Source organism: Cuculus canorus, chromosome 8 (genome assembly GCF_017976375.1).
Source record: "Cuculus canorus isolate bCucCan1 chromosome 8, bCucCan1.pri, whole genome shotgun sequence".
NCBI classification, from domain to species: Eukaryota; Metazoa; Chordata; class Aves; order Cuculiformes; family Cuculidae; genus Cuculus; species Cuculus canorus.
In genome coordinates, this window is record NC_071408.1 from 4,650,228 (window position 1) to 4,661,732 (window position 11,505).

General features: G+C 54.0%; 1 protein-coding gene across 8 annotated transcripts in view; it reads left to right on the forward strand.

Annotated features, from left to right (window-relative positions):
* The window catches only part of LOC104058165 (protein FAM163A), a 44,715-nt gene extending 33,335 nt beyond the window's left edge, over positions 1 to 11,380 (forward strand). For 2 of the 8 annotated variants that reach the window (XM_054073695.1, XM_054073691.1), the window contains exons 2-4: positions 6,381 to 6,477; positions 7,565 to 7,679; positions 8,374 to 11,380. In XM_054073695.1, the coding sequence (XP_053929670.1) occupies positions 7,587 to 7,679; positions 8,374 to 8,772 (492 nt within the window). In that variant the 5' untranslated portion in view covers positions 6,381 to 6,477; positions 7,565 to 7,586 and the 3' untranslated portion in view covers positions 8,773 to 11,380. Of the gene's footprint in view, positions 1 to 6,380; positions 6,478 to 6,510; positions 7,680 to 8,373 lie in introns of those variants that run through there. The other 6 variants (XM_054073692.1, XM_054073693.1, XM_054073694.1 and 3 more) reach the window with 6 other exon arrangements.
* The last annotated feature ends 125 nt before the right edge of the window (positions 11,381 to 11,505 follow it).

An 11,505-nucleotide genomic window follows, 5' to 3' on the forward strand; every position in this document is an offset into this window, starting at 1 on the left:
GGGTGGTGAGGGCAGATCCAGGCGGGAATTGAGCAGAGGGTTTTCGTGGGAGTGATGGAAATGAGGTGGAAAGGGCTGAGACAGCACTGATGTCCAGGACAAGGAGGAAGATAAGAAGGTGGTGCCTGAAGGAGAAGCTGTCCTGGGGGTTATTTTGAAGAAAGCCAGTGAGAAACTGGCTTAATGAAATGGCTTTGGTGGGAAACTTGCTGCTTGGTTAGATCTTGCAGGGAGTGCTCCGGGAGGATGCTCTGGACTGTGTTGCACGGTGCTGCTCTTTGGATTGATCCTCCTTTTCTAAACTGTGCCTGGGGTGAAGACGAATTTGGTGTCCCTGCATCCCTGGTGGGATTAGCCCCACTGGAGAGCGGACCATGCACCTTCCTGTGATAGAGCAGCGAGAAAATCAAACTGGGGAGAAGATGACATCTCCAGAGAAAGTGTTTGCAGCCCTCAGGGAATGGAGGGATCCAGGCAAGGTCTCCATCCCCCTTGCCCTGAGAGGAAGAGCCCACTGGGTGTGAAAATACATGGATGCTGAGGAGGGGATGGCTTAATCATGGAGCAATGAGGGTGCTGGAGAAATGCCATCCTGGGGCTGGGAATGAGCAGCAGAGCATCCTTGAAAGGAGGCTGGCTCCACCACACTGCCAGGGAGGATCTCCAGACTGTGGAATCAGCAGGATCCTGATCCATCACCTGCACCTTCCTCTGCCTTGAGGCTTCTGTGTGGGATGGCTGGAGGCTGAGAGCATTTTGAAGATGTCCCTGCTGCCCCGTTTTGCTTTGCTGGTGCCTTCTCACTCTGTCTTGGGCAAGTGCTGGGAAGGGTGGCTGATGCGGGGAAAAACCCTGTGTTGCATCGGTGCTTTACGGGAGGGTTCAACCAGTCGTGGGACACCTACACCAGTGCAATGGGCTTGTGTGAACAACAAGGGTGGCATCAGGCTGGAAGCAAATAACCCTTCCTGCTCCTTTGTAGGCCCGCAAGGATCTGTGTCTTGTGCTGTACTCTATAAACACCCGGGTGCGGCTGTGGCAGGGGGATTTAGGGGTAACGTGGGGTACAAATCAGACCCAAGTCCTTCCCGTCTGGGGCCATCTCCTCCATGGTACAGCAGGATCCAGCCTGGGCTGGCTCTCTGCTGGCTTTGGCCATGGTCCCGAGCCCTTAGCACTCCTGTGCGATGAAACGCTCCATCTTTTTGGCGAGGGTTGGTCTCACCTGGGGCATACCCAACACTCCGGCTGTCCGAGCCTCGCTCTGCCCCTGGCACGGATGCTGCTGCCACAGCTGCTCATTGTGAGGGATATTTGGGTGCTGGGAGGGGTGATGCCTGCAGCAGGGCTGCTGGCCAGGTCCTCGCTGGCTCCAGAGAGCCCACGGGGATCTCAGATGGGGAATAATCTCAAAACCCCTTCTCTGTGTGACTTAATGCCACCAGTTTTGTCCGTGGTTATTTTGGGATCATGGCAGAGCAGCTTCCCCAGTGTGTGTGCCTGGGCTTGGCCACAGTTTTTGCTGGGAGAGATCCCAGGTGCAGCAGCAGGAGATGAGCCATGTGGGTCAGGCCAGGGACATTTCCATCCCACAGCGCACCGTGGGATGCACACATCTGATGCCTTCCCCAGGGCTGCACACACCCAGTGTGGGTGCTGGGCTGGGCAGGAGCCAGCCGAGAAAATACGGTGCGTAGGAGACTCATGGGGATGAGGAAGAAGGTGTCCTTTTCCTGCCCTGGGTTTTCAGCCATCATGCAATGAGAAGAGGCTGCAAAAGGGTGTAATTATACAGGGACCTGCCCAGATCCAGGTGTAGCCGTGGTCTTTGCAGTATCACATTGATGCGTGTGCTTGAGGGTCCAGGCTGCGGTGACGGGTCCTTCCGTGTCCTTCCATCCTTACGCACCGCTCCAGTTCATCCAGGCGGGCAGGTGAGACAGGATCTGAGCAGTCACTTAAGGAGGTAAAGGACAGGTGAGATGACCAAGTAACGAGGGACTGGCATAACCAGCACCTGAGATATCCTAGGCTGCAAAGCCACTCTTCGATGAAAGGTTTGTGAATCGCTTGGAGGGTCTCCATGGTACAGGGACACAGATGTGCTGGCTGGTCCCGGGATGGGCCAGGGCTTTGCACGTCCAGTGCTGTCACAGCTGGAGATTGCAGGAGGATGCTCAGTCCTACGTGGCTGTGAAAGCAATTGCTGCCAGCATGGAAGGTCTCCCACAGGGCAGGATGAGGCCCAGCGGGGGAGGGAGAGACATGAGTTGGCAAGAAGGTGTTTTTTGGCAGAGTTTGACATTCAGGAGAAGGGTCCTCCTGGGCTCGGTGGGTCGGGAGCACGGCGTTAGCAGCAGGAGCACAGCCTTTTTCAGCCACTCGGGAGTCAGGGTTTGGCTGATGTCTTCCACCCTTGAAGTGGTTTGATTTTTGTTAAGTGCAATTGATATTGTGCCTTTTCCATGAAGATTTTGCAAGGAAAGAGCTGGTTTCAAAACCTTGTCAGAATTCCTTCTTTCCCATCCCTCTGTGGGCCTGGGAGGAGGCGACAGGGAGTTGGTGCAGGTAGCAGAGTACCCTTGAGCTGTGGCAGAGGAAAACCAAGGGCAGGACATAGGATTTTCAGTTTCGATGACTGCCTGCAAATCTCTGTAGCTTCAGCTGGGGGACAGTGGCACCTCTGTGACCCGGCTGTCCTTGCGGTGAGCACGGAGCAGGGTGTTGGCTGAGGTTTCCCTTGGGAAACTGCTGCCCCAAACCTTGTGTGGCTCCAGGCAATAAAGGGGTCACGGCACAAAAAAACCCCCTCGTGTAGGCAACAGCTTACACAGAACACCCTTTCTGCTGGGAAAAGCTTTCTTTGGTGCTCTCTGCAGCTGGCTGAAATCAAAGTTTTCCCAACCACCGCTGGGATTTCTGTCCGCAGGCTGGTCCAGACTCAAAGGTAACTTGGGTAGAAACAGCCCCGGAGCCCAGTGCTGCTCCCAGGGTTGTCATTGCCGGAGGGCAGAGCGGAGTTACTCTGGTTCCCAGTGCTGTGGGCAGTTTTTATGCCTTAAAGATGCTTTTTGCCTCAGTGTTTATTAACAGCACATCAAACGTGAGAAGGAGCTGGCCCCGTACCATGGTGATGCTTAAGAACACTTAGGTGCAAAGGTAAATCAAAGCAGTAGTTTGTGACTCCTCTAAAAATCAGTGTTTGCAGGGCAGGCAGCAGGTTCAGCTCCCTGGCGATCCCTGCGGATCTCTTAATGAAGAGTTTGAAGGCTTCAGAGTGTCCCGGTGGTTTGGGCAAGAAGCCCCGAGGGTGAGTGCTGGGGCGCAGCCCCCTACTTGTGTCCTGCACTGCCGTCGCTCTTTGGGTGAAATTTCACTTGGGCTTGACTCATTTTAGAGGAGGCTTTCCCTATTTCTGTTCGCCCACCACTCAGCTTGTCCCTTTATGCCTGCAGCACAGAGCATCTGACATGCAATGAGTTTGCAGAGCCTCAGCCCTCCCCATGCACCTATCCTGCCCCGTGGCTGGTGTGGGCCACGCTGCTCGTGTTCTTTCCCCTCGAAGAAGTCCGCAACCATGGGTTGATCCACTCGAATCTCACTGGGCTGAGCTGCCCTGTTGTCTGCTGCTGTAATCTATTTTGAAAAGGCAGCCCCTGATCCTGTTTTGTTCCAATTAGACCCTGGGAGATGATTCTGGTAAGGCAGCGGCCGAGCTAATTTACCAGGCAGACATTTCATTGAATTAGCCCGTGAGCTGCAGAGCAAAACCGGGAGAGCAGAGCCCAGGCTGGGGCAGGAACGGCTGCTGAGGGTCAGCATGATGCTCACGGCAAATAGCCACGCTCTGCCCGAGCCTAAAACCTGCTCCCGAGCTCTTGTGTTTGCCCCTTGTTGGATGGGGAGGGGTGAGCTCGAGGCTGGACGGACGCGCTGGGTGAACGATGGATGTTGCTCGGCTGGGCTGGGAGTGCTGGCGGCTGGCAGAAACCTCCCCATCGACTTGCAAACCGTGCAAATCTGCTATGGACGTCATTGAAGGAGAATAAATATAGAAGCCTGAGATGCCGTTCGCTCCCAGAGTCACTTTTCAGGCCGTAACTTTGCGCTGTGAGGCAACATCAATTAAAGAAAATGTATCTCTGCAGCGAGCGGTTTTGCACGCCTGGAGGAGTTCGATATGGCCTGGGACCCCCCCTCTGCCCGCTCCCATCCCTATCGCACACAGGACACACCGTTGCCTAGCATCTCAAATTGCTTCCCAAAAGCCAGGGAGGGCAGCAGAGCCCCCCTCGCATAAATCCTGATTTTATTCAGCGATGCTTTCCGCATCAGAGGATCCCCAAGCCCGCTCTAAGTCTGCTCAGTGTGGGATATTTAAGTGCTTAAACAACTCTCAGCTCTCTTTTTAAGCCAGAAGGAGAAGTGGGACTGCGCCCCGGGGAGTTTGGCTTCTGCATCCCATCGAGATTCTCCTGCATCCCATCCAGGTGCGGGAGCAGGTGCCGCAGGGCTCAGCTCTGCTCATAGTGCAGCCCGAGGCTTTTTGTCGGCATGTGTGGTGCCCGAGCCTGGAGGAAGCAGAGCCCAAAATGCCCCTTTCCCAGCAGGTTGGGGTGTGCTTGTGGGGAATGGATGGAAACTGGAGATGGGCTGAGCCCTGGTGGCTCGGATGCAGCTGCAGGGGCGGTTGTAGAGCCTTGGCAAGGGCTGGGAAAGGCTGTTATAGTTATCCTGCCCCTTTCTGGGCATATTTATCTTCTAATTCCCAAGACCTCAATTACTGCTGAGATTGGGGCTCTTGCTGCTTCCCCAAGAAGTGTTACATCCCCTTCTGCACACCTGCAGAAGAGAGCTGTGGGTTAGAGAAGGCCGGTTTTTAGCCACAAACTATTTTATAGGCACAATCTGGGTAAAAGAAATGAACAGTTAGGCTGCCGGTGAGCAGGGTTTAGGGGGGAGGAAACTTCGTCCTCTCTGAAATCATCACCTCCAAAGAGAGGAGGAAAGGCGGTAATTCTCTTCTCGTTCGATTCTGGTTTAATGCAATTCTCTTCTGGTTCATTTTAAATTTTTGCCTTCTTATTTTTTTTACATTCTCTGTTTTTATAAGGGAGAGCCTGGCTCCTCGGCAGGGCCTGTCAAACGCTGATCCCAGCAGCCCCAGAAGTGGGAATGCTGGAGATGGGGTATGTGGAAGCCCAGCCATCCTCGATTCAGTGCCAGTTGGACACGTGGCTCTCAGAGGTGACCAAAGGGTCCCCAGTGCCAGTCCCTCCCTGTCCAGGTTTGTTCTCCAAGGCTGTCTGCTCGCTCCAAACCTCGAGCTAATTGGATGCTGCTCTCTGAGCTCTAAATCAAATCACGGCTCCCATGAAATGAAGCTTTCTGGACGCAGACAGCTGCCTGCATCATCCATCGCCACCCAGCTCGTGGCATGTCCCACTCAGGGGGCATCAAAGGTCAACATTTGCCTTTTCCAGCCACCCCCTGTCAGCTTTTCCCTGTTAAGGACAACACCTGGAGAGGTGATCGCTCTATCGAAGCCTCCCCGGTGTGTGACCCCATCATCCCGAGTGCCCCTCGCTCTTGGCAGGATTTCAGGGTGCAGGAGCCAAGCGTGTTGGTCTCTATTACTAGCTCAGCGTCGGGTCCCCTGATGGACAGAGATATTAGCTGGGTTATGGACCTATTGATTTCTCAGTGTTTTTTTTCTTTTGTTTCGTGTGTGAGAGCGGCTCAAGGAGGAAATCCAACGCGTGCTCGCCTTTTGGCTTCAGACGCGAACTTTCCAAGAGCCGAAAATCAATTTGAAGCAGGCAAAGGATCCTGCAAATCAGTGCAACAGAGCGCGGAGGGTGGGTGACTGGGGGGTCCCGGCAGTGCCCACCGGCACACTCCGCAGCAAGGAAGGGTTGGGCAGGTCTTGTCTGGAAGCCGCCACCTCCCTCCGTCAATTAGGGCCACGCGGGGATCCGGTAATTAGATCTCCTCGGCTGCAACCGGCTGGCACTTGGGCCCTATCAATTAGCCCTGCTCTGGATGAGGCACAGAGGGATGTGGGGGCTGATAATGAAATGCGGTTGCGGCAGGCATCATCGGAGGTTGGGGGCGATGGAGGCGATGAGCGTGCCCACTTCTCAGGTGCAGGTCTCTCACTTTTGCTGAAATTGCAGGGTTTGGGCACGGGATCCTGGTGGTTTGTGTTCATCCGTCTTTGCAACATCTACCTCTCCTGACGGTCTCCCTAAAAAAGCAATTTATTTAACCCCGCTGCGGGGACAGAGGTGGTATCAGCAGGGATGGGGACACTGGGCACCCCCTTGGGCACAAGGGACAAGCTGACCATGGTGGGTTTTTCTCCTTGTCTTCCCTCCCAGGGCTGCCGGTGTCTCCCCATGGCCATGCAGCGCTGCCTGTCCCCGCCGGCCACCCCAGGACCGGCGTGACCGTGACACCCTGCCTGTCCTTTTCCAGGTAGGTGCCGATGCAGTGGCGGGGGGACAACGGGGCTCAACTGCCCCGTAGGGGATGGAGGGGAGAGCCGCTTTCCCAGCAGCACATAAAACATCATCCACTTGCAAGATGATGCATCCGCTTCCTCCATAATTAATTTTAAAGAGGAAAAGGCCAAGTGCTGACTAAGCCAGGCATTCGTCCTATGAAGCTGTGTGATTCATGAGCCACTGATATCACAGTCCTGCGGAGTATTTCTCAGGGCTTGGAAATGCCTCCTTTCCCTGCTCGAAGTTAAATAAAGTACTAATAGTAATAATAACAATAACTACTTCTAGTACTATTGTTATTATTATTATCATCATTATCTGCAAAATGCTTTTTGCACCTTGGAGGCTCCCAGGGGTGCAGGCACGTGCTGAGCCCCATCCTTGTGGGATGCAGGACACGAAGCTGGGCTTTCTGCAGATCCCACATCGAACCAAATTCTCAGGAGGTGGGGAAACGGGTGCAAGAGGTGTTGGTGAGCCACGGCTAGAGTCGCCCTTCACTTCTTTCAGGTCCAACGCCTCTGTCACTGAACGTAAGTAGCCCCCACGTCCCGTGAAATGTGGACAGCAATGAGGCTGCTTGGCTCACGTCAAGCCCTTTTCAGACCCATCGGTGCCCGGCCGGCAGCTGGAGAGTGTTTCTTCGGCTCAGACTGCCAGGGTTGTGGAGTTCAAAGTCTCCCCTTTGGCTTTTCCTGGTAGAAACACAGGTTTATGTCTGCCTTTTGAAGCAGAAGCTGTAGTTGGAAGGGTGGAAGTCAGCCCTCTTGGCTCAGCAAGGCAGGAGGCTCTGCAAGTGGACCATGGGCTGTTTCCCAAAGACCCCAAGCCAGAGACAACGGTGGCAGCGAGGGGACATGATGCTGCATCTCAGGTGTCCCCTCGCTATAAGAAGGAGAGTGTTATTAGATGATAATTTTCTGGTTGGGGAGGGAGGAAGAGGGATGCGGTATTTTGAGAGGCCTCATGGGTGTCACGTCTGTGATGTGACGACGAATCCATGGTAGGTAACCTTCATGTTCTGGGGCGACGCTTGTCCCTGTGGCCCTGCCTTTCAGAGTTTGATGGAGAATCGGTCGGATGACAGCGGGAACTGTTGTTATCACCGGGGGAATCCTAGCGACGGTGATCCTACTGTGCATCATCGCCGTGCTCTGCTACTGTAGGCTACAGGTGAGTGCCGTGGCCGTCCCTCATCTTGCCATGAACCCCGGCAGGTGGCTTAACTTAACTTAAAAGCATGTTGGGACAAATTGCTGGTGCAGGAGGGGTCTTGGCAGCATTTTCTGGCCCATGGTGGGCAGGGACTCGAAACCGCTTTTTCCTGGGTGCTGCAGGGTTATATCCTTTCCTCCTCCCAGCACGAGGGGAATTCTCTAAGGCTTTTAAGGATCTGCAGTGCTTGCTGATTTAGGTGTAGGCTTGGCTGGGTTTGCGATACCAGATGGAGACTTTTGTCTTTTTTTCTCCTGTAAATTAAACGAGGAGGCTTTCAACAAGAGCTAGCTACAACCTCCTGCTCTTTAAAAGTTAATGTGAAGTCTGTGCCATGCAGCAGTGCCCATGTGATGAAAAGCACAGCGGTTACTTGGAGAAGCTTCCAACTGGCATGGTAACATCTTCCCCTTGCAAACCTCGCTGGAGGGACGATGAGTTCCTCAGCAGCTGCAGCACGCTCAGGTTCTAGCCAGACTTTGTCTGGTTTCTGCTGCAGGTACTGATGGAGTAGAGCAGCAGGAGGCCAGCGGGGAGCTTTCCTTTGGCAGAGGGATGAGGGGAGCAGGGACGTGGCAAGGCTGAGTGTGAAGCCGAATCTGCCCACCAGCTGCTCCGCTTCCCCTAATACAACCCCTTCCCTTTTGCACAGTACTACTGCTGCAAGAAAGATGGCTCTGATGAGGAAGAGGAGGAGGAGGAGGAGGAGGAAGAGCCTGACCTTCCCATGCACTCACACCTCGGCACATGTAACGCCTGCAACTCCCGCATGGTGGACGGCCAGGGCAGCCCCGCGCCCCTGCCCAGCAAACTCAACCAGCACGGGGCTCACAACTACTGCCCGACCTGCTCTCCCTACGGCTCCCCCTTTTATATCCGGACTGCCGACATGGTGCGCAACGGGGGCGAGAGGGTCACCTACACCCCCGCGTGCTACAAGGAGATGGGGCCGCCCATCAACATGACCACCCTGCAAAGCTACCCGGTGAGCCGCCACAGCCTCCTCCGCGAGAGCTTCCCGAACCCACGGGCGATCAGCACAGAGGTGTAGTCACCATTGCCACTAGCACACGGTGTCCCCAGCCGGCGCCCGCTCGAGGGAAGGGCCTTTTCACTTGTCTTTTGGGGGGGGTTCACGCAGAGAGGACCCCATAAGCCCCGTTCAAGACCAGCACAGTCCTCCTGCGGAACCGCCCGGCACGGCTGAGCTTGACGGGCGAGACGATGGGAGACACCTCGAAGGGCGACGTTACACCGTCCACCTCCGAACCCATCGTAAGTGTCATTATTATTCTACTTTGTCTCCTAAGGGACTTGTCTAACGAGGGCTATGTACAGTACAACCTAACTTAATTACCCCAGGCTCCCCCAACTCCCTGAGCCCAGAGCGAGGTCTCCGGTGTTCCCACACAGCCACCCAAGTCGATGCCTGCCACCGCCGGCACACAGAGCGATGCTTGACCACCCGCAACCTGTCACTTCTGGCAAATCCCGCTGCTGAGCTGGGAATGGCAGCACTCCTCAGCGATGGGAAAGCAAAGAAGGGAAGATCCAGATCATTGTGCTCCCCTCCTACTGCGTTGGTTGCTGCTAGCAGTTAGTTTTATGTTTGAGTGTAAAATAGGACACCATCTCCCACCCGCTTCGGCCTTCGCACGTGCTGAAGAAGTTCAGGACATGAGTTTAGATCACTGCTGGAGGAGGCAAAGTTGCTCACAAAACCACTCACTCATGCAAATGGGCACAGGCTGATCCTTCTGCGGCCAAAGCCCCCACCTCTTCTAATCTTCACCGGCTTTCTTAGGAGCGTTTTTAACTTGGACCCATAAAAATGGCAAAATTTTACCTGTGGGAAGAATTATATCCCCAAATGACTACAGTTTTGGTCACCTTCAGCCTCTGAAGCTCTATTCAGCCACCCTGACAGCTCCAGACATCCAGAGGAAGGTTGGCTTTAGAGTGGCTTTTGCTTTTAACAGCAACACCCGGCCAAGACCACTGGGTGAAGTCTTCATTGCAGGGCCCAGGACCTCCCATGGGGAAGTGATATTCAGGTGGTTGGGGTTTCTGCTCTTTTGCTTTTGGAATAAGAGGGTGCAAGATCTGAATCTGTGTTGACCGGCTCTGCGGCTGGTAAAGACAGCCAGTGACTCTGCCTTTCTGCAGAAATGAATGTGGGAAAGTTCCTTCTTCCTCCATAAATCAAATTAGGTGAAAAATTACCAAAAGGACATCTCCATCATTCACAAGCTCTTGCGTAGCAACCGGTGCAGGAGCGCTCAGCTGAACGCTTCCCATTCATGGCAGGGAGGAGGGACCCAGATGGCAACGATCCCTGCAGCCATGTGGATGCTGTTGGAGGCAATGGCAGGAGATGTTTGCTGTGCCATTCAATATGGGGTAGGACTGCTCAGAAATGTGCGTGCTGGGGTTTTTTTTTTTCACCACTTCCAATTTGGAAATCATTCTGCTGCTCACAGAAGGATTTGGACTAAACTTCCCCGTTCACACAAAGAAAAAGTAGGTCTCAGCTTAGAGGCACATGCTACATAAGCCTCAAATGTCTACGATATCAGACAAAAGACTAATTTAGAGTTTGGACCCACTCATGCCTTGGCACCTCTGCTCAAACTACCTGAAGAAAAGGAGCCAGATGAGTGCTAAATGTGACGATGGTCTTTGTAACCAACCACTTTGTCCCAGCTGCATTTTACACAGCCTCTGGAGCAAACCTCATGCACCATCTCCCACACCTTCGGCCCAGAATGTTGTTGTAGTTCCATTATCCCGAGACTGAGTGTCACTGCATCTCTTTTAGAGAGCCTCCTTCCATTCTCCAAATAGCGATAGCAGGTCTTTAAATGTCCTCTCACTTTAAGGGCAGGCAGGAGGGAAGATGAAAGCAGCAGCCAAGCACTCTGGATCCCACTGGCTGAAAGACTGTAGCTCCTACTGCTTCCCATCCAGACAGTACTCCTCCGTGAAGATACAGTCTGTGACTCCTTTTCTTGGCTAACTCAGTAAACCCCGTCTTTTCTCACCAAAGCATCTGCTCAGCTAGGTCTCCATTCTGCTGGGAGCCACGAGAAGTTACTACGGTCTGTGGTGACCTGCAGGCTGCTTCCTGCACCGCTCTGCCGGATGGCCCTGTGAGGCAAATGCCTTTGGAGGGCGCAGAGCCAGCCCCTGGCATCCAACTCTACCTCTTGGCGCACAGCGAGGCTTCCCACCGCAAGAGCAGCACGTGCCAGACCATGACCGCTGGAGGATGGGAACAACCCACGGGGCTTTTGCTTTTGTGGGTCACCCTTCTGGTCAAAGGAAGGCAACCACATCGTCATCTTCATCACATGCAAATTAAGTGTGACCTGTTGCTTGCTAACGAGGTGCCAAGGATGGTGAGGTAGCTCCAGAGTAGCTGGCTGGCCAAGAGGAGGGTTAGCCTTACGGCCAACCCCACACCCCAGGCCTGGCACGGCTGCAGAGAAACGGGCGAGTTGGAAAGGGCTGGAAACATGGGAGATGCGACTGTGAGTTTTAAAGTTTGGGGTATGGAGGAACAGGATGGGGTAGGGGCAGGGATCCCAGATTTTTTTCACTTCAGATTCCTCCTGTTGTTATTCTCTATCTTTGTTGCTCAGCTATGGGTCCAAATTCAATGTCAGAAATAAACGAGGACTTTGAAATACAAAACAGGAGTGGCTGCTGTTCTTCGGCAGGCAACACAAAATGGGGTTTATCTGGCGCTGCCTGGAAGCTATATTGGTGCAAGGATTCTCCCTGC